The sequence below is a fragment of the Solea senegalensis genome, linkage group LG14, assembly GCF_019176455.1.
Source record: "Solea senegalensis isolate Sse05_10M linkage group LG14, IFAPA_SoseM_1, whole genome shotgun sequence".
NCBI classification, from domain to species: Eukaryota; Metazoa; Chordata; class Actinopteri; order Pleuronectiformes; family Soleidae; genus Solea; species Solea senegalensis.
The window spans coordinates 8,426,627-8,449,876 of NC_058034.1; the positions used below are offsets into that span (position 1 = coordinate 8,426,627).

Genomic DNA, 23,250 nt, shown 5'->3' on the forward strand with positions numbered 1-23,250 from the left:
ATGTGCATCCTTAAAATGTGAATAACACAAGGAGCTGCACTGTTATTCAGCATCTGGTTTATTTTTTACATAACTGTAAAAAAAAATACTGTAAAAACTATTTTTTACAGTAAAAAATACACTGTATTTTACTGTAAAAATACAGTAAAAACATATGGAGTCAGACCTTGGCATTTTTTAAATGCATCTCTTAAAGCAGACTTTATTTTTCTTCTTCTTTGGTCGATAGGTTTTTAGAGGGACAGTTGAGCCTTTTAGGTCCAGTAATGCTAGGTATTCTTGACACATGCACAAGCTGCAGCTCACTCCATTAAACACAGTTTATGGGCTATATGTGGACAATTTAATTGTAAATAAACTGACTGTATTTTTTTGTTATCAGTGAATCCTGTATTTCAATTTTATGTGTCCTTAATAATGTATACCTTTTTAATTGAATTTGGTAAATGGACACTCCTACCTGCGAGGTCCACCAGTGGGCCGCGAGCCACACTTTGGAGAGCACTTGTCTAAACGCAAGAGAGAGAGAGAGAGAGAGAGAGAAAAAAAGGGGGAAGTGTTTCAGTCCAACCTCAGCGTCACTTATTTCGTCGCCTCATCAAATATAAACTACATTTATCTAGAAACTGAGGAAGTGTGTTGACGGACAGACTCACACGGCAGCAGCTGCAGCGGCGCACATGTATTAATGTAGAGTATCTGCTCCTGACAGACAGACACTGGGTTTGTTTTAACGAAGTCACATTAGACTGACAATGACAACGAGAAGAAGAGAAGGAGGAGACGACGACGACAGCAGCTGCTGAGGATTTAAAGCCGGTGTTTAGAGTTCGGTTCTGTCTCGTTCGTCTTCGTCCGGAGGAGAACTGCAGGTACTGAACATTCATGACCAGACTGAACGCGATGTCAGCTGCTTTATTCTTCTGTATACGTTTACTTCTGTAACTCCACTGTGCTCTTCGACAGCAAATATGAAGACGTGTACTGTTTTTTTAGAGGCGTTTTTTTGTCTTTGACAGGTGCTCAACACAGCCGTGCTCAGCCCTCCTGTTCACTGCAAAGGTATGTACTGTTATTAGTAATATTCACACAGCTCATTGTCCGCCAATTTTCGCAGTGGTCCTCATGGACACTACACACAGATACACACACACGCAGTATGGTCAAAAAAAGACAACAAATAATCGTTCGTTTGGGATTATGAAAAGAAGGTTTAGTGTGCTGTACCCACACCTGTACGACCCATCACTCAAATAATACACGCACATACAGGGCAACATCCTGGTGACAAATCTACTGGAATGGAATGTGAGACATTAACGCTAGATTGTATGTGGACCCTAGTTTACGATGTATGTGACCCTCTGCAGACGCAGGATGTGAAAGGTACAGTATGACCTGGTCTTTACAGGGGGTTTCCTACTGTATAGGTGAGTTCACATCAAATGCAAAGGGATTACCCCTGTTGCATTACTTGAGCTGTTCATGTCATAATGTAGGCTACCTACATGCCTCCACTTCACCAGCAATAGACCACATGTTGTGAGGATAGTTACAGTCACAACACCAGCCATCATCACCAACATGGGCTGTGCACTTGGCCCTTTCCTGTACACCAGGCTTTCTCATTCCTGGACCCACTGCCCTGCATGTTTTAGGTGTTTCCGTGCTCCAACACACCTGATTCCGATGATCAGCTCATCAGCAATCACTGCAGAAGCCCGATGATGAACCATGTATTGAACAGGGTTAAGAAATCCCGCTCTACACCTTCTACACAAAAATGACTGCATCAGCGCCTCACTCCTCACCACATACTGCTTGGATGTCACTGTCATACTGGACCTGCTGAACGACTACAACTAATGGGCCACTGACAATTTTTGACATGAATGTGGACAATAAACTCAGATATGGTCAATATACTTCTGACATCCACAGACGGTCCCTGCAAAGACTCTTTTTGTTGCCTCCATTTTCCTGTTAATTTTTGGTCCCCCACCAAAAAAAAGAAGTTACTTATAAGAATGTAACTCCTGTTTTGAATCCTCAAGACTCACAATGTGGCCATGACGTTTTGCAACTGGAAGTTCACAGACGTCATCTGCAACCAGGTTCCTCTTGGGCAAATCCAGCTGTCAATCACTCTGTTGTCTACTCACTCATATGTGTCGTACTTTATCATCTATTTTCCTCTAAATGGGAATGTAATTTCCAAAATTGACATCATCTTGTGATGGAGATGTCCTGAAACCAGCCAATGAGACCATTAACTCATCGGGAAAATGTGAACTGACATTATTAATCAAATGGGAAGTAGGCTAACGTCCCCAGGCTAATGTCCTCATAGATTTTTTTTAATATATACAGTCTCTGGGTGGATGTCTTTTTCATTATTGTCTCTCTGCCTCCACAGATGAACTGGACTGCTGGTACACAGTGTGTCGCCAAGGGAGACCACAGAAAACCCAAACCTGGAGAACTGGCATACCACAAAGGAGACATCCTCACTATTGTCGACATCAGCACGGTACTGACATGTTTTTTTTAGTCAAGTGATATTTAGCTAAGGCACTATTTATACAGACTTGTAAGTGGACATCCTCTTTTTGTTTCTATATATGACATAAGACTCTTGTTTCTTTGCAGAGAAAGGGGTTTTACAAAGCTACACACAACAGCACAGGAGAGGAAGGACTCATCAACTCCACCAATGTTCGTGAAAGAGAGGCTCTGCGTGTCGATCATAGCCTCAGCCTTATGCCGTATGTCTCTTCTTCCACTTCCTCAGAATTGTACACCCTGTGTTGCTCACAAAAGTTTGATATTGTGTCACTGTTTGGTCATGACTTATCTTGTGACTACGCTGCAGGCTAATGTTAGATATACAAACAAACATTGTCTAATTTTGATATGTTGGCTGCTGAATAGTTTTTTTTGGTCCCATATACATTCAACAAATAAATATAGATGTTGGAACATAAATGGACATTGCAGTGGCATGACTTCATGTTTATGTTGTTCACCAGTTGGTTTCATGGGAAGATCTCTGGTCCGGAGGCTGTGTGTAAGCTGCAGCCACCTGAGGACGGCCTGTTCCTGGTGAGAGAGTCTATACGCCATCCCGGTGACTACGTACTGTGTGTAAGCGTCTCTGGAGAGGTCATCCACTACCGTGTGATTTATCAGGACAACAAGCTGACCATCGACAACACACAGTATTTCTACAACCTCATTGACATTGTTGAGGTAAGACAGTTAACTGGAACCTCTTGGAGATAAACTTAATCTAGCTTTAGTGTTTCCTAACAGAAAATATTCACATATAAGAAGATCTTATATTGTGGGGGTGGAGTGGCTCAGTGGTTAAGACCCTACCTTGTGTACCAAAGACATCATGGTCGCAAGTTCGATTCCACCCCTGGCTAATTGTACTTGATTCCATTGTAAGTCGCTTTGGATAAAAGCGTCTGCTAAATGACATGTAATGTAATGTAATGTAATATTGTCTTGTTTAGTCTAGTTAAAAACACAGTCAAACACTCAGCAACACGGGGCCACCTTTAAATTCAAGCACATATCAAAAGATATCACATATGTCAAATATCTCAAAACAAAGGACAGTGACAGACAGAGCACTGTCTTTTAGCATCATCAGTAATGAACAGTGACAGACAGACCAACCAGGTGTCAGCATCAGTGCCATCAGTCATGTGCTGAGAAATGTTAAATTTAGAGTTTAACAACAAATTATTCATCAAGCACTCACTGATTTAGTTCACAGCAATATCAGTTTGCTGAGAACCCTCTTAAAGTCTCTGATTGGCTCTGTACAGGAGAAAGTGATTGTTGGGAAGTCCCTAACAAGGCCCAGTGCCATTAGCTTGCTTCACTTTGGTTCAATGCAGGACCCATTGAGTGTCTTTTGCCTGGAGCCCACAGAGTCTCCATGTCTTACACGCACAGTTTTTGTCAGCCTGACATTTTTCATACGTCAAACTGACTCACAGACGGGAAAACTCATGAAGCACCATGCCATTTTTGTCTTATCTGTGTTTGTGCTCACACATCCACAGCATCTTATCAGGGAGCAACAGATGCGTCAGGTCTGAGTCAGAGTCGCCGACTTAGTACAAGTTAGGAAACAGAGGGAGAACGCACCACATCAATATTTAGGCTGCACATTATTAACTGCTCTGCTCTTGTGCCTTTAGATTGCAGATAGTCCAACATTTATTTGGTGCATTTCAATTTAGCCACTGCTCAATCACACTTTTTTTCAAACTTTTTTTCTCAAACGTCTTTTATTTCTACTCACTTGGTATCATGCAGTTTATCTTAAACCTAGTTTAACCTTAGTTATAAATATTTTTTTTTTCTCATGAAGCCACAGTCCTTACCGCAGTGTCAGAATGGCTTCCTGAGTACTGAGGTGGTGTCTCTGCAGAACTCAAACTCTCTATGTCAAAGTGTCAGTGAAACTGACTATGTGGTGTTATTAGTAACACCACAAATAAGATATACAGTGCAAGTATTGTTTAAACCAAATATGGACATACAGATGAAATTACGGATGTTCTAGTCTTGTTGTGAAAAATCTATCACACCTTATGTTACTAACTTTGATGAATATCTGATGTCATGTTTCTGTCTTTGCAGTTCTATTCTAAGAACAAAGGCTCGATTGCTACAATGCTTCTGAAGCCCAGACAAAAACAAGGGACCAAGTCAGCTGAGTTAGAGCTGTCTAAATGTAAGTCTGATGTTGCAGTTTGTGTCCTGAGAAGACTTTCTTCATACAACAGTGTCTTTCTTTACAAGGATTGATAAATACTGCATGTGTTGGCCAAACAGGGTCCATGGTGTATGATTTAGTGGCATCTAATAATGAAACTGCAGATCCTTCACTCACTCCTCTCTTTCTACAGTGGTCTTTGCATATCCGAATGGATATAGTTATTCTTATTTTGAGTAGTAAGCTTCTTTTCTGGCTTGTTTGACTATTTTGGACATAGTAGTAAAGGAAAGAAGGCTTGCGTACTATTGTACTATGATGAAAATAAAGTTGTAATACTACGAGAATAAAATCATAATTATTATTTAAGCAAAATCTCAGATGATCAGCTGCAACTGATGAGGAACGAGGAGCATTTTATGAACTTGTATTTTGGTTTGGGCTTCACAAATAAGGAAATACTTAATCCTTTGGCACATCAGCACCTCGTTATCGTTAGCATCAGGACTTTGAAGAGATTGTGAAAGAAACTGAGTCTGTTTTCCAAGAAAGAATCACACAGACTTGGAGGAAATCATCTCTTTTGCGGAGGAGGAAATTACTGGTAGTGGTCAACTGCAAGGCTGACGCACTACATATGCGTTCTGTTTAAATAAGTTTTTGTCGTTTCTCAAGAAACAAATAGATTGATGATTACATTTTTGAAACTATGGCTGCCCTCCAGTCCATTTTGTGGCCCTAATACACACAAATGGTTGTAAACTATAGTCAATATCTTTAACTAATATTAATAATAATCAAGAAAGTAAGTAGTGTGTCAGGTTTACTGGACTGTCTCTGTCCTCTCCAGCTGGGTGGCTGCTGGACCTGGCGAAGCTCACACTGGGAGAGAACATCGGAGAGGGAGAGTTTGGTGGTGAGCTTTCATTCATTATGCCATATGCCCTCATGAGAATCATGTTGGAAAAGATTTAGCAGAAGTGAAGTGCTGTCATCACAGCAAGGATGGTGATATGATGTTAAAATAACGGGTATGATTCTCCAAACCAGCTGTGTATGAAGGAGAGTACATGGGCCAGAGGGTGGCAGTAAAGATCATTAAATGTGACGTCACTGCTCAGGCCTTCCTGCAGGAGACTGCAGTCATGACGTGAGTCTGAGGATTTCCTCACTTTGTTGTTCTTTTTCTACATCACTTTTCAAACATTTGAGGAAGTTCTGAATTAGTCAATTATGTGTCAATTTAAAAAAAAATTAAAAATTACTGCTGTTATCTTTGACTTATATTAGTTTCACATGAGATTCTTCTCTCGCAGGAAACTCCAACATAAAAACCTGGTGAGATTACTGGGTGTCATTCTTCACCAAGGGCTTCATATTGTAACAGAGCTCATGACTAAGGTATAGTAAACACCTCATTCATCTGCATTCCTCAGGGTAGATATTCTCATAATAATAAGATAACATGGTAACACTTAACATTCAATAGTACAGTAACAACATTGTAATAGTATAGTATTTTTCTACCTTGGTTTGGTCTTTTGTGGCTTTTCCATTATACAGTTTTAGTGAGACTCAGTTTGGCTCGACTCTACTTGGGTTTTTTTATTTTTTTTTGCATTGCCATTAGGGATAGTACCTGGTACCTGGTGCTTTTTTTGGTACCTTCTCTGAGGAGGTTCCAAGCGAGCGGAACGTGACATGGACAGACTGCCGTCCACTGATGGGTCAGAAAGTGTCGCCCGACACAAGAATCAAACTGAACAATGTGGAACTGTAGATCAGTTAAAAAAGACTTCAAAATCAGTCAACATATAGCAAGGACATTTCTAAAATCTCAATATTTAACAGAGGAGTCAATTTGTATTTGTGTATTTAGTGACACCACTGCCGAGAGACAGTAATCGTGAGCCAAGTCACAACCCGTTTGGCCGTATTTTAGTTGAGCAGTAGAATTCACTTTTGCTGTACTAGCACAATGCTGCTTTGCCTCTATGTCTTTCTTGACATAAAACTCTTGACATGAACCAATGGTTTGAATTTAACGGACATTTGTTTATATTTAAAAGTTACACACTACAGTCTTACGAGTGTGAGAAATCGTCTCAAATAACCTTGATTTGATTTCTATGTTGCAGGGAAACCTTGTTAATTTTCTCAGGACAAGGGGGCGTTCTGTTGTACGCTCAGCTCAGCTGCTCCGCTTTGCACTGTAAGCTTTTTGAAATATTCATATTAAACCTAGTAATGTTCACAACAGAAATGATACTGTATGCAGACGCTGTCACTGGATGGACAGTGAATATTCTTGCAGCATGTGTCATGAAAGTCAAATTGTGTGCATTGTTGCAGTGACGTGTGTGAAGGGATGGAGTACCTGGAGTCTAAGAAGCTGGTTCACAGAGACTTGGCAGCTCGTAACATCCTGGTCTCTGATGAGAGTGTGGCCAAGGTCAGTGACTTTGGTCTGACAAAGCTGGACTCCAAGGTGTCCGACAGTGTCAAACTACCTGTCAAATGGACTGCACCTGAAGCTCTGAAGAAAGAGGTCAGTTTGAAGGGCTGCTATGCTGCTTTCATCATGGCTTAGTTTTTTATTATCATCATCATCATTATTATTATTATTATTATTATTATTATTATTATTATTATGATCACTGTTAGTTTAAATAAATACTACACAATTACAGTAATTTTAACTGTTCTTCTCCTTGATGCCATCATGCAGAAATTCTCATCAAAGTCAGACGTCTGGAGTTATGGTGTCCTACTGTGGGAGATCTTCTCATATGGCCGTCTACCTTATCCTAAAATGGTAGGTCATTTGTACATGTGTGAGTGTTTGCCCCTCAGCCCCACTGTTTGACCAACTGCAGACCCTTATATACATAATAACCTCAACTACTTAATAACATCAGATACAAAACAAAGTGAAGGACAAGCCCAAAATAAAAGGAGAGTCAAACACAAGAAAGCAAAAGCCAGTCAGAGTCTGGCAGAAGGAGCATGTCATATTGTGGTGTTATGGTAATAGTTTTTTGTTTTTTTTGTCACGGATGTGTTGATATGTAGCTATAATAGAGAAAGAGGAAGGAAGGAGGGAAAAATAGAAAACGAAATCATTATCAGTCTGCTGGGAAGGATTTACAATATTCACAGTGGATCTGAGCTTCTCCATTTAAACACAAAAAACTATTTAAATTTCTTTCACAAATCTTCACAGCTTTTTTCTACAACTTTGCCAAACTGAGAGCAGACAATTAACTCAGATTTTCACCAATAAGCAACCAAGAGAAACCACTCAGTGCCCTCCCTGTTAACAGAACTGGCTTGTTGTCACTGTTGCTTTGTGAAAGGATTACACAATACTCGTACACCAGTGCTCAATTTGTAAATCATAAGGTGCCGGAACGCAAAGTACATATGACAGCTCAGGGATGACGAGACGGGCACAGGTCCCGGAACATATACAGAAAACGTGCTGAAAACAACATGAAAATGCCCACTTGCCACACTGTGGGACTTACAAGCTTCGATTTCAAATAATATCCATGGCCCACATCACCACAGGTGGGACTTACAGTATACATGACACAGTGATTCAACCTCAGTCCCTCCATATAGCGCACCTGCGTCCTCGGGCCAGTACTGTGCGTAAAGCACCTTCCCCTCCTCAATTAACTTGTTATATCCAGTTTTATCCTTGAGATAACATACGGTTCTCCAAGTTCTATATATATGTTTGGGGTTTTTTTATAAGAGGTACCGGATCTGCCCAAATAAGTACCGGAACACAGGGAGGCCAAAATTAGGTGCTACAACCAAGGTGCCGGATCTTGTTCTGGCAGGATCCGGCTCAAATGAACCCCTGTCGTACACTAAGTACACACTCAGGTTGTAGGGTAAGAAGATTATCACTACATTCTTAGGATGGCCTTGCTGTATGTACATGCTTTTACTCATGTCAAATTATATGGAACACTCCATATAACACAGTCCTTTAAACAGCTGTTCTGTATCACAGAAATAAATATTACTACAGCAGGTAACAACTGGTAACTGATAGAACCAAATGAAAAGCCCTGTCAAGTTCTGGGCCCTGGGGAGGATGTGTCCTCTCCACATTAGTTTTCCTCTTGAAATGATTCCCTCAGGAAAGAGCGTCAACAGATACGTCATCACTAGATTGACTTAGTGTGTCTGAGCAGGAAACCACTTCGGGTCACACAGTTTAAGGAACTGCGTCAGCGATCAGGACAGAGGTTTAGCAGCGAGACGGGGCAGGTCACTTGTCACGTTGTTACCTGTACATCTTGTTTGGCCAACATGAGGAATTAATCTTATGGTTAATTGTATTGTTTTCATATTGTTATTTAATCTACTTTATCAACTGCGTTGGCACTGGTTGGGAGGAAGTGGAAGTTAATCTTTGTCAGTGTCACAGAAGTCAAAGTGTGTAGGTGTATTTGGGAAGAAGGTGGATCATATTAACAATGTAAAGGAGCGTCTGAAAAGGAACATGCTACATAAATAAAGCCCTGTTTGTCGCACTAGTCTGTCTCTTGAAATCCCTGCTCCCTGACCCCAGGTGATTTGTCTTGGCAGGTAGTTGAGTGAGGACAGCAGGATCAGGCAGCATTAATCGCAGGGACAGTTGCCATGACTTGGCCTTCATGTTTATTTTGCACAATACGTCAGGTGGTGTCCTTTTAAATGTCGACGAGTATCCCAATTACAGCCTGCTAAAAAGGTTAATTTATTTGGGTCAAGTTTATTGTGCCCTCAATTAAACTCAGCTCCACATAATTAGCTGTCTGTTGATATCTGGCAGAGAGAGAGAGAGAGAGAGAGAGAGAGAGTGCAAACTGAGAGACAAAGTGTCTCAGACAAAGAGGCGAGAGCAACAAGTGTCTGTGTAAGTGATTTGTTTTATGTAATGACAACGTTCAGTTTGTTTTCCAACTGCAACATTATCAGGCTGAATGTTTATTTAGCTCAACTGAATTCATTGCCTCTCTTTTCCTCTTTCCTTTCCCCCTGTTTCTCCTGATTCTGAAGTCTTTGAAGGAGGTGAAGGAAAAAGTGGAGGGAGGTTATCGAATGCAAGCTCCGGAGGACTGTCCTACTGGGGTTTACTCACTGATGATGATGTGCTGGGAGCAGGAGCCACGCAGAAGACCTACCTTCCACAAACTGAGGGAGAAACTGGAGCGAGAGATGAGTAAAGTTAGTCTGGACCCTGGGTCATAGCATCAGAATGAAATCCAGTCAAGATCTGGGTACATTTTGATCTCACAATGGTGAAAAACAGGAGTGCTCGCTCTTAGGACAGTTGACCCACGAATTGGCGTTCTTGTGTACATCACACTTGATGAAGCAGTGAGCTGCATCTCACACACTTCACTTCAATCCCAGTGGATTAATTTAACCTGGTGGATGGAAGGAGACAATGATTCTAACCAGCCACTTGAATGTTTAATCGGTGGCGGCTACTAACTCACCTTTTAGAGTTGTTCTTGGGAACATATTGAGTGCGACTCAGGCCGAGAGTGAAGCTGGCCTGAGCCGCTGTACCACGTTATGTATATAAGTGAATAAAGTTAATAGCTTTAATCCTCCATTCTATATGGTTAAGTAAAGAATGGAACAGAATGAACATTATACCATGTGCCATTTGCTTACATGTTCCCACAACTGTATACTAAATCTAGACTTTTTGCTATGTGTGGCCAATTAGAGTACATTTTTTATCAACTTACAGGACAATAAACACCACTGACTGAAGTCTCAACAGAGTGTAATACGTGTAGACTCAGCAATACAGAGTTCCAGATGAAGACTAAATGCAGGTTAACTGCAGGTCATGTTATATTGGTCCTAAGATGTGGGGAGAAAATGTCTAAATGTATAATTAGATACTTTACATGAACTTTTTGAGTGATGCTGCTCACAAACAGACAAACATCAGCACCTTGGCAGATGTAAAAGTAATGACTTTTACTAACTTTTACACTTGTTAAATAACTATTCACTTGTTTCAGATTTTCTCAAAGTGTTTTGGTTAATGGTCAGTTTGTGGTACACTCTGATTTATTTATTTCAAATGTTTGAATTTAATCAAATTTAGTTTGTTTCATAAGACTAAATCTGAGGGAAATATGGTATTTATTGCTACCTTCCTTTTCCTCTTTATCAGGATTTTGAGATTATAGTGAGTGACTTTGTAATTTTTTGTTATCTCGTGGGATCTCTCTGTATGTGCAGGTACAAAACACTTTGTTTATCCTTAATCTTCTGAAAAAACATTTGGACTGTGATTATTTATTTTACATTTACAGTTGTTATTCTATTTATTACATTCCATTCACTATACCACTCATTTCACTGTGTAATTATGTAATAAAAATGCAATAAACCCCCTCTTTTGGATTACCATCACGTCTAAAGACTAAATAAAAGATGTCATTTTATTTTAAGTCTGTGTAAGCCTGCTTGTCTCTGTCCCAGGAGATGGATACCAAATTGAGGTTTGATGCTTTATCTGTTGTTATCATACGAGAGTCCTTTAATATAGTTCAATCTGCTGTGATTTACTCAACCTTACTGATGAGCAGCGGTTTTTCTGCACAAGGATTTATAAAGAAACCAAATGTAAAAATAAAGAAATGAAATAATGAAAATGTTGTTGTCTTTTATGAGGATGAGTTTTTATTTTGTGGAGGATTTTCTTTCAGCACTGATGTATAGAGGTCTGGGGATAGACCTTTAATGTGTTAATGGGTGAGCTGAGATGTTTTTTTCTAATGCTCAGTGAAGACTTAATCTGCTGAAGCAGTGACAGATAGACAAAGAACCAGCTCTCAGCTGTTACTGTCAGCTTTTCCTTAAGAGACAAAAGACATTAGCGCAATAAGTGGTGTTAAACTTAAATTTAAACGTATATAACAGTCCCCATGAGGAGTAAGTGCTGAATTTCACCTTTACATTCATTTTTTACATACATTACACAATACTACTACTACTACTACTACTACTACTACTACCACTACTACTGCCACTACTACTATTAATACTACAACCATTACTACTACTACTAATACTGCCACTACTACTACTACTACCATTACAACTACTACCACTACTACTTGTACTGTCACTACAACTACTACTACTACTACTGCCACTACTGCCTATACTACTACCACTACTACTACTACTATTACTACCACTATTACCGCTACCTATACTTCTACTACTACTACCTGTACTTCTACTACGACTACTACCTATACTGCTGCTGCTGCTGACCTATACTACTAATACTACAACTATTACAACTACTACTACTACTGTGATAACTAAGAATATAATAATAACAATAGCTCTATGAATATCACACCTTTCAAAATTAAAAAAAGTAATAATACTGTAAAATTCAAACACAGAAAACTACACAGCACAAATGACACAGTTGGAGAAAAATAAAAAAAAGTACTTTAAAAACATAAGTTCACGAACAACTGTTTAGTTCCATTTTGATCTGGAAAATGTGTACATATGTGAGGTATGTTTTGTATATTTTCCTCTCTTTGTTGTTTTTTTCCTCTTTCTTTTTTCTTACAGCTGTGTTGAAAATGTTACTTATCAGGAAAAACCAAGTGTTGCTCAAAATATGAATCCAGTATACATTATGACATATTACCTCACATTTCTGCATACCTTTTTCCTGTTTTAGGGCCCAAATGTAACCACAGGGACAAAGCATAATTAAAGAAGGTTTCATTTAAATCCATATCATTCATTATTTACTAATTATTGATGGAGAGAAGACATATGGACTGGAGTAGGATAAACCCTAAAACAAGCATTCTGATGCTATTACACTGTACTTTAACCTCTTTATAGGAAGCACTTTCTTGACCATTGTTAGTAATTGACCAAGTGGGTTGTGGGTGAGTGTTTTTTTAACCTCTGAAAGAATGCAAATTAGAAAAGTCAGAGGAACGCTGCTGCAGATTGACCTAATGGGGCTTAGCTTGGTTAGATTTAAGTAGATTGTGGCCACTACAGAAGGAACAAGGATAAGAACAAAGTAGAGACCAACAGCTCTCTGAGCCATGCTGTAAGCACATAATATGCTTTTCCTGGAAAACTACATCTGAACAGCTGCTCATCTCTGCAAACAGTACGCATCATTCTTTCCTTTGCTTCACTTCATTAAAATGATTACTGTATATTTATGGACATGACTATCTGATTGAAAAGAAAAAGATTTATTTTGAATGTGTCCTGTTGTTTACCTGAACTAAAGACCAAAGACCGGACTTCCGCTGTATCAGTGTACAACTTTAAAAATAACTTCTAAACTGTGACAGTGAATCCAATCAGTGCTCAGTGTTAGATAGTGACTGAGACTTGACAACTTAAGGGAAGGGAAAATCTATAGATTGGCATGAGGAGGACTGAGTTAAAACTGACTGTCTGTAAGGAATTGAAAGTGTTTATCTACTCTGGTGTCACCACAAAAATAAAAATAGATTCAGTGTAGGGAGAGAGAGAAAGTCCAATAGGTTTATTTGATTGCAAAACCATTATAATTACAAAAGATACAATAATATGTCATAATATTAAAATTAAAGTGTAAAATGAATGCATAAATATCAATAAATCATTCTAAACCAAAGAATCTAAAGAGCAGCTTTAACTTAACTTTTTATTAAGTTATTATTTAAATGTATTTAATTTCTGGTGTTTCACACTGACTTTAAAGAGATTACTCGGTTTAACAGTGATGAACAGTGTAATAGGCAAACAAATTAGCATAAATAATGCTTACTAATTTGAAATACACTTCAAAGTTGTCATAGCTGTTATTACATTACATCATAGGTCATGAATTGAATCATAAAAGTCTATGAAAACCACATTGCTTTCATTTCAACGCAGTTATACACTTAATTAAGTAATTTATTCACTTTCTGCCAATTAGCCTGCCTGTTGTTACACACTGGAGCCATTTTTGTGACTATTTATTAGGTGTCTAATTAGTGGTAAGTTAAGGTTAGGGTTACATTTAGACTTACAGACAGCAGTGGAATTAAAATAAGTCATGGAATTGGATGCAAAACCAAAACAAAAGTTTCTCATACTTACTAATTCCTCACACACTCGTTGACTCTACGAAGGTGTTAGAAGCTCTTCATCCTGGGAAAATAGTATATTATTGTCAGGATGGCAGGAAGAAGGTATATAACAAAGACCTGACCATTGGTCAGGGATTCATGATAGTGAAAGATATTATATGCAATAGAAGAAAAGAGTTACTGGACCATCAAATCATCTCCAAATTAAAACCGTATGCAGTGAATCTGGACAGAAGGTGAAAGCAACAGTGTCAGATAAAACCCTTCAGACAAAAATGCCATATTGTTTGTTTGTTTATTTTATGGTTGAAAATGCATATTACATTAAGTTTAACAAGGAGGTAGCTTCCTTTTAGATGTTTTTGTATAACATTTTTGTTACTATGACACTAGTACAGTACATCTCAATAAAAACCAACTTTGCAATGTTATGGCAAAGAAACATCGTACTGAATTGGTATATTAGTGTCAATGATGCATTTCATTCTCATTCTGCCAATGTGTGCGTGTGTGTGTGTGTGCACGCATCTCTCTGTACTCTCCTCTCGTTACTCTTTACCTTCCTTCCTCCTTCAATCTCTTCCTCTCACCTCCCTAAGTAAGCTGACATTAGCTGCTTTTTTAGTTCAAATAGGATCAGGGTGACTTACATTGTAATCTGAAAAAACTACGCAGTCTGATAATTACACTGCTGCACTTCAAGCGATATGCTCAAGTGTTAACTTACAGGGGTTTCCTGATATATGAACTTTAATTTAAATCCTCTTTATTTGATTTAAGATACTGTTGGAAGGTGATTGTTTGGGCTTTTTTTAAGTCCAAACACTGAAACTGAGATTTCTTCAATATGATCATTGTAGTTGTCTATTATAGACAGTGAGTAAGTACATTTTATTTATATAGCACCTTTCACAGATATGGAATCACACAGTGCTTCACAATGCAATACAAGTAAAATACATAAAATACAGACATGGTACATTAAAAACAGAGGTTTTAAAAACAGGAAAACACAATCAAAAGTATAAAACAATCAAAAAATAAAATAAAAACTCTTGTACAACTAAAAGCCTCTTTAAAAAGAAAAGTCTTTTAAATACAAAAACAACAGACTGGACAATACTCAACACAACCTGTTTTTAGTTAACCTCTGAAAAAAAAAAAAAATATATATATAGTACTGTATATTCTGGCCCAAAAGAAATCTCAGGAAAGATTTACCCTCACTGAAATCAGCCAATCACATGGCAGCAAAAACATGGTCGAGACGGCCTGCTGAAGTTCAAAAGTGTTTTAACTGACTTTGAACACAGCTGCTGATCATCTTGGATTTTTATGCACAAACATTTCTTGGGTTTACAGAGAACGGTGCAAAAAAGAGAGAACATCAAGGGAGCAGCAGTTCTCGTCAGAAGAGAATGATTTGAAAAGAATAGAAACGAAAGTGAGGTCAGAGATACTCAGCTGCAACATGCAACTTCACCAATAGATGTTGCTGAATTTTACACAATGCACCTTTAAGAGGAGGCTACAATCCAGCATTGTGTTCCTGTAAATGTGTCAGACTCACATAGTTAAACATGATATATGCAATAGGATTAGGTGAATATTTTTATGCTTCCTTCTTGACAGAACCTGGTGCCTACATTACTCACAATACAGCATGACTGCTAAAAGGAAGTAGAGGCTAATGTAGCTGGAAAACAGAGACAAGGACCAGGTAATGAGTTCTGGTTCTTTCTTCCTTTTTCAAACACAAACAATGCAGACAATTTTTGTCCCCAATTTCCAAAATGAAGTTTTCAGCCACACTGACATTTTTGTTCTTTTCACAGCTTCCTCTGCAGCAACAAATTCATTAATATTATTATTTTTAAATGCCATTCCTTTTAGAACAAATTCATATTATAAATATTCTGGGATTTTCTATTTTTGCAATTTTGTTAAAATAACTGTATATAATGTAATGTGTGGGTTAGCACTTACACTATGTGTAATCTTTTTATCAGTTTTACCAAATTGAATAAAACCAATAACCAAATATTTTGCTGGGTTGTCGAAATCACTTTGAAATGCCCATGAATTAATAGGTATAAACATCCTCTTGTGTTGATGAGATAATCCGTCTTTTAGATTGGATTTCACCTCATGTGTTATCATCACTGTTTCCTTTTTCATGCAGTTTAACATCCTAATAATGAGGGGCTTGGTTTGCGAAGTGGAAACTGTTTTTTCCCCTCTTTTTGTCTTTAAAACAATAAATCTATGAAAGAAAGTCTTGTTTGGGATTCATTAGCCCAGACCTCCTCCTGTGTGGGTGAATGGATAAGACATTTAAAATAAAGACTGGCGTAGAAAACAGCCGCCAATCACTCTTAAAGTGGAAGGATTCCAATTAACAAAACCTAATCCTGACGTTTCACCTCCTTCACCCCCCTCAGCCCTTTCCACCTCTCCCTCGCTGTGTCCCTCCTCTTCCTCTCTCCTCCCAGAGTCAGACTGCATGGTGATTCAACTCATTCACTCAAAGTTCCTTGCACTGGGTGCTTTTATTTACGTGTGTGTTTTCATCAGGACGCACATAGAGACATGCAGGGCGAGTAGAGCCGAGTGAGTGGAGGAAGCACACAGTGGATCTGTGGACAAGGGAATTTGGAGGGTGAACTGGTAGAGAAGTGGCATCAGCAGCTTCAGCAGTTCAGCACATTTACTTCTAAGAGGTAGGCTCTGTCACTATTGAACCTTTCTACATAATTATCAGAAAATCATCCAATTCCAATCCACTAAATGTGCCTACTATAGTTCTTTTGAACCATGTTATTCTGTTTTGGTTCAACACCTGTTCTCTTCAACTCTGCATGTGCTGCATATTTTTGCAGATGTAACTTTTCTTATACAAGAAAACCTAATTTGTAATTGACCAACCTCATCATTTATTTACAGGTTACACAGCCTGTGAATTCATTGCCTGTGAAACACCTCACAACTGCAGACATCTCACTTAGTCCCTCCAAAAAAAAAAAAGTGATTCTGGCTCTTTGAATCTTTGGAGAGTGCTGCTTTTTGACAGTGTTAAATGCAAATAAGAAATATTATCAGTGCAGAGTGAACACTACTTACAAAGAGAGGATTCAAATCACACACAAAAGCATTTGGCTTAATGAGCGAGACTTTCTTTGATACACTGCCAAACGTACTGTTTCTGTTCATTTTAAACACAGCATTACTTTAGAACATTAGACAGAGATCATCTAATGGTTTACTCACAAGTTAAATATGGACTGGTATGTTTAATACATGTTTAATTAACTTGCCTTTAGTTTCGCTTAACTCTTAACTCTTATTTTGCACTGCTTTCGGAGCAAGCGATTAAGATAATCATGAACAGACTGTCACCTGAAGTGATCTCTGACCTCTTATTGGACTTTCAGTCCTTCTCATACGATCCTCTTCTCTGACCTCAGGTCCAGGTCAGAGCCTAGATGCTCTAATGCATTTATCACTGGATACCATGATGGTGGATGACAACTGCCTCTCACCCAGCAACTTCCACGAGTTGGGGAAAGGTGGGGGCTTCGCTGTGGGGGGCCACGTCCACAGCATCGATGTCATTCTCGGTTTCAGTAAAGACCAAGAACCCCTGCTCAGTCCTGCTGGGGTCTCTGGACCTCAGAAAATGGACATAGATAGACTGGTCGAGTCTGGGAAGCAGCAGGACCCATCGTCGCACCCGTCTTACAGCGGACACCTTTCCTCCCTGAGAAATGGCAACACAGAGCAGCAGCAGTACCACGGTGAGTCAAGCTGATGATGGTGATAGAAAGCAGAATTTCTTCTAGGATGAGAACTTAGTCTCACTTTATCAGGTGCCAGTTTTCCTGTATTTTAGTCTATGTAGATTCTCATTCATCCAGATCACTTATCTCCAAATGTTATTTACAAGTGGACTTGTAGAAATGTTTGTCCAGTGAAAAGACATTAGGACATTAATGAGTCCAATGTTTTTGTCACAGGAACTATTTAAAGATGTTAACTTTATCTGGTTAAGTCAGAGCTGATTTGTCTGCATGAATGTAGACTATTGAAGCCTCTGAGCAACAACTTTATCAGTGTTAACTTGTGATTTTTTCAGTAGGCCCTGTTATTTGTTTCCACAAAAATATGAGGAGACATATTATATTGTGTGTAATATCAGTAGACAGTGCACATGAAAATCACATCATTTAAACTTTTGGTTAAATATCCACTCAGAAGTGATGATGCAGATGTACATAAACAAAAATGAAATATGGATAGAAAATAAACAATGGAATTAACCAAACAATGGGACATTCTTTTGGCATAAAATGTTGTGTTCAGAAATCAGTCCTGTTCGTTTTACAGTAATTGTTTGAGATAATTGTTAGTGATATAGTGGCAACTAATACACATGGCAGTGGAGGGGAATTGGGCTTGTAACTGTAGGGTCTCCAGGTCAAATCCTGAGACAGGTCAAGGGCTGGGGTGCCCCTAAGCATGGTACCCAACTCCCCCATTGCTAAAAGGGTGCAGATAAGTGCTGCCCACCGCCCCTTAAGGCAGCGGACAAATTCACTATCACTAACTGGTGTTTGCAAATGAAATAGAATAAAATTCTACATCCATTTCAAATCACTTACAGGCACATTCAGAACCAACATGTTACACGCCGTACCGGCTGATATTGAGATTGAGAGATAAATCACAGAACAAGATGGGGAGGGGGGGTTATGTTCCTGAGAGCAATCCTATCCCTTTGGAATTCCCCTAATCTTCTCTTCCATGCAGATTAGATTGTACAGTACAGTAGGTCATTCAAGTGTTGTTGATATTAGTCTGTCTAAGGATGAAATTTATCATGTTTAATCTGATCCTATATACACGCAGAATCTGGCAGTTTATTTGGTTATTTTGTGGCAGAGAGAAGGAAAATATAATTTCCATGAACTGGAGATAGAAGTGAAAATGACTATGAGTAATTCATATTTGGTGGATAAACAGAGGGGAACATAACTTTCCTGGTTTAAAGAATATAAACTCCGATGACATCACCCTTTTGTATGTAACTATCCTGTGAAGTGAGCCCAGTTCCCCAGTGCACCCCCCTCCTGCTGGTTGAAAAACAGTGGGCAGCCCTCAGACTGGCGACTGTGATGGGTTGACACACCGAAGAGCTGGTCACTGAACCAGACCTGACCTCTGCCTTTGTCAGTTCCTGGCCTTTGTCATGGCTGCTTAATGAACCCCCTGAAAACCGGGCTTTGCCTTTGCCTCTGCTCTCGTTTGCCAGTTGAAAGGCCACGGTGACCCCCTCCTTTGTCTCCATCAACACATCCTATTAACAGAAACAAACTCACATTTACATTCACATACTGTCAGTTGTTTGGTTGAAGCAGTGAAAGGACAGTGACGGCCTGGAGATCCGTCAGTGTGCGCCTTTTCATGCAAATGCTTTATGTAGTTTTAGGTATTTAAGGAACATTTGAGCTCATAGCCAAGGTGTGCAAAGAAAAAAATGAAGAAGGAGGAGACAGAGTGATGCATTAATGGCGATGCATCAAATGTCAGTATAAAAAATAATGTGACACTGTGTTAGAGGGTCACAGAAAAATATCACCTAAATCTGCATCTGTCTTGACAGTGTTAAATGTTTATTATTTCTTTGACTTATGTTTTTGTTTGTTTTTGGAAAAGTTAACTAAAGATTATGAGAAGGAACAAGTGTACAGTCAGCCTTTAGCATCAGTGGACAGTGACTTTATCACTGGCTAATGTTGCATCTCCACATATAGAGTACTGAGAAGATGATGGACATTTACCAAATAAAAACAAAGTATCCTCTTTGTCTGTTTCTCCATCAACAGATACTGGCCTATTCTCAAATAAGTGTACCGATGAACTGAGTGAGCCGAGCAAGAGTGTGGACAGTGATGAAGGCAAGTCTCCGGAGTCTTGCAAGGACGATCAGCCCAAGAAGAAACACAGACGCAACCGCACCACGTTCACCACCTACCAGCTGCACGAGCTGGAGCGTGCCTTTGAGAAGTCCCACTACCCAGACGTGTACAGCCGAGAGGAGCTGGCCATGAAGGTGAACCTGCCTGAAGTCCGAGTCCAGGTAAGAGAAACCACTGCATCAGAGGAGCCAACATGAGTGTAACACAGCTTTAACGGTCAGCATCACAGACATCCAATCCCCAGACATGAAACATTTGTACACTGTGTGACTGAATTCCTGTCCTAAACTGACACTAAATCGACGTCACGCACAAGAGTCTCAATTCGTGTTGTGAATCCTCAAGATTTACGATTTGACCAGTGTCATGGGGAGGTTTTGCAACAATTCCAGATGTGCATGATACCAGCTGTCAATTACAAAGGTGTAATTGTTCTTTATTGTCTATTTTCCTCTAAATTACAACATAATTTCACAAAAATGACACCATGTTCTATTTAAGAGGACCAGACATTAGACATTAACTGCTCAGGAAAATGTTTACTGATGTAAATCAGCTCATCTCCCCATCAACTTCCACTCGGACGAACTTCCCTCTTCCAAAGGATATATATTCTCCATGGTTGTTACATAATGATTTACAGCAGAACCACAATATGGTTATAGATCACGTAATTAATGGATTAATGGCCATCATTGAAGGTCAAGTGTCAAGTCAAGGGTCAGACTCTAAAGCTATAGTGTAAAAAAACAGAGGCCTCCTTCGCTCACCCCTACCGTTTGTTTTTTTTGTTATTTTTGTCCTCCAGGTCTGGTTCCAGAACCGCAGAGCTAAATGGCGTCGACAGGAGAAATTGGACACCAGCACCATGAAGCTCCATGACTCACCCATGCTGTCTTTCAACCGCCCGCCACCAGTTCACACGAGCATGGGTACAATGGCCAACTCCCTCCCCTTGGACCCCTGGCTGACCTCTCCTCTATCCAGTGCCACACCGGTCCACAGCATCCCAGGCTTCATGGGTCCACCTCAGGGCCTCCAGTCCAGCTACACCAGCCACAGCTTTCTCAACTCCACTCCTCATCCTCCTCATCCTCATTCTCATCCCCATTCTCATCCCCATTCTCATCCCCATCCTCATTCTCATCCGCACACTCATCCTCATCCATCCATGGGTCAGGGGATGCAGAGCATGGCTCCACCTCCTTATCAGTGTCCGGCACCGTTCTCTGATAAATACCCTCTGGAGGACGTGGACCAGCGCAGCTCGAGTATCGCTGCACTGAGAATGAAAGCAAAAGAACACATTCAGTCTATGGACAAGACCTGGCAACCCATGTGACTAACAAACCTGGCATGTGTTTGTCCCCAGGAAAGGGCGATGCTGACATCTTCAGGGTGATGGACAGTGAGCGCACAGTTTGAAAAGATGGCTCTGAAATTGATTCTGAGCTTTGAAGACTGAGAATTTTCGGACATGTAGTTTGTCAGTTTTTCGAAATCTCAAGGACATTAAATAAATGAGTGAAGTCTATCGTGTGAAATGTAACCACTTCTTTTTATTATACATAGCTGTTAACTGCTGCTTTGGGTGCTGTAAACTGTTGGCAACACCTTCTTGATGACATAACTCTTGGTAGCCAGGAGCTGCGGCACACTTCGTCTTCTTTCATCATCTGTCACATTTTGTAAGAAACCACAAGCACGCTTCCCTTTAAATGAATGTATATACTAATGTATAACTCATGTGCTGATACTGGCGGGTTTTCTCGATAATATGTTGTTGAATTGTTATATTGCAAAATAATCAATGATAATTTTTACAGAAACATCACATTCTGTGTTGTTGCTTCTAATTTCAGTTTCCCATTTTTCATCAGAAAGTTGTTTTTTTGTGTCATAGTTCATAGTCCAATCAGAGTCTCAGAGAACTTTGTGAATGATGGTTCTCAGTTTAAAAAGAGAGCTGCATTTCAATGACACTTGACACACTGTGATACATATCAACATCTTTGACTGGGTCTCTGAATGTCTTGATTTATGACAAATGTGGAACAGGTTTTAGATAAACTGGCTGCCCACTTCAGATAATTAAGCCTGAAGCTCATAGATACCCTGGAAGGACTGGAGGAAGAGGAAATGATCTCACATATGGCATCAGAAAGTCTAAAATACATAATTGTGTGGCAGGAAAGTGAACTGGAGTCAGAGGTATGATGAAGTCTTAGAATAGACAAATCAAGAAATCCTGGATGATTATAATCTTTTTCTGATTTTTGCTTTAATGAAGGAGATGAGGAAGGGAGGATGCGAGGAAGGCTAGTGAGCAGACTAAGCCTCTTTTTGCTTGAGTGGCTGTCAGAGGAGAAAACCTGTTGGCAGCTCAGTGTTGGGTGGCTGCGTGTACGTGCAGGGCAGCAGAAAGAGCCTTGTGTGATGCGTCACCCCACATAGTTTAGTCTTTGTTCGGCACAATTGATCCAAGTGTGTCCTCTTTGTCTAAGTAAGAAGGAGGGGGGAAGGTTCGGAGCTGCACTAAATAGGCCCTTGTAGCTATTTTGTCATGTAAAATGTCTTTCTGTATCAAAGGAGGAGAAACATGGTTTGTCTAGCTGATATGGTCATTACTGACTCGGTGTTGGTCTTTTACCATCTCCTATAGATTATGGAAAAGTTAGATTAACATACATTGTATTCTACACCTCTTTCAGACAGTAGAACAACTTGTTAGTATTGAATGTATTGGGATTAAGTACAGTAGCCTGAATATGCTAAGAAAGGTAATATGTGGTGACCCTTTTGACTTGTTATGGAGCAATAAGAAGAGACAATTCCTCATGTTAAGGTGCAATGTCAGAACCCTGTGTCATTTGTATATGTATTTCGAGGGAAACAAAACTCCCCATTGTGTGGTTGTGATATTTCACTTAAATATGATGTGGAAGTTGTTCTGACAGCAAATCATAATTACGGCTTCAACAGCAACAAGCACAAATCCAGCATTTAGTCATTTCTGGGTAGTGGGAAAATCCATTGATGTGGGAAAACAGTGTTACATCTGTCACTTATGATCGGTCATAGTGTTAGTTTTATTTTTTACGTTGTTTGTTTGCTATATTTAGACTCCCTGTTGGATGATACCAGATCCACAAAAGGGGAAAAAGGATTACCTTGCACATTAAGATGACTACATAAATGTGATTTTGGTCAAAGAATAAGCCAAAGATTAGATAACGGACAAAACTGCACTAGATTTCAGTTTGTTTTTTTATGTGAAAATGCACAGGATGTTTTTTCCTATGGCTGTTTTGTTTCTTACTTGTCATAGTTCTCATTGTTGCAGTGATTGTCTTCTGTAACGTAAAGAACGACTGCAAATAAATACAGTTTGGTAGAA

General features: G+C 39.4%; 2 protein-coding genes across 2 annotated transcripts; both read left to right on the top strand.

Annotated features, from left to right (window-relative positions):
• The first annotated feature begins 582 nt into the window (after positions 1 to 582).
• On the top strand, positions 583 to 11,415 carry matk (megakaryocyte-associated tyrosine kinase). Its single transcript, XM_044044819.1, has 13 exons — positions 583 to 872; positions 1,020 to 1,062; positions 2,417 to 2,530; positions 2,650 to 2,765; positions 3,030 to 3,249; positions 4,660 to 4,753; positions 5,586 to 5,651; positions 5,786 to 5,885; positions 6,052 to 6,136; positions 6,874 to 6,947; positions 7,088 to 7,283; positions 7,464 to 7,550; positions 9,794 to 11,415. The coding sequence occupies exons 3-13, from the start codon at positions 2,417 to 2,419 to the stop codon at positions 9,983 to 9,985; spliced, it is 1,344 nt and encodes a 447-aa protein (XP_043900754.1). The 5' UTR covers positions 583 to 872; positions 1,020 to 1,062; the 3' UTR covers positions 9,986 to 11,415.
• A 4,936-nt stretch (positions 11,416 to 16,351) lies between these two features.
• On the top strand, positions 16,352 to 23,250 carry rx1 (retinal homeobox gene 1). Its single transcript, XM_044043196.1, has 4 exons — positions 16,352 to 16,598; positions 17,343 to 17,672; positions 19,761 to 20,014; positions 20,662 to 23,250. The coding sequence occupies exons 2-4, from the start codon at positions 17,369 to 17,371 to the stop codon at positions 21,193 to 21,195; spliced, it is 1,092 nt and encodes a 363-aa protein (XP_043899131.1). The 5' UTR covers positions 16,352 to 16,598; positions 17,343 to 17,368; the 3' UTR covers positions 21,196 to 23,250.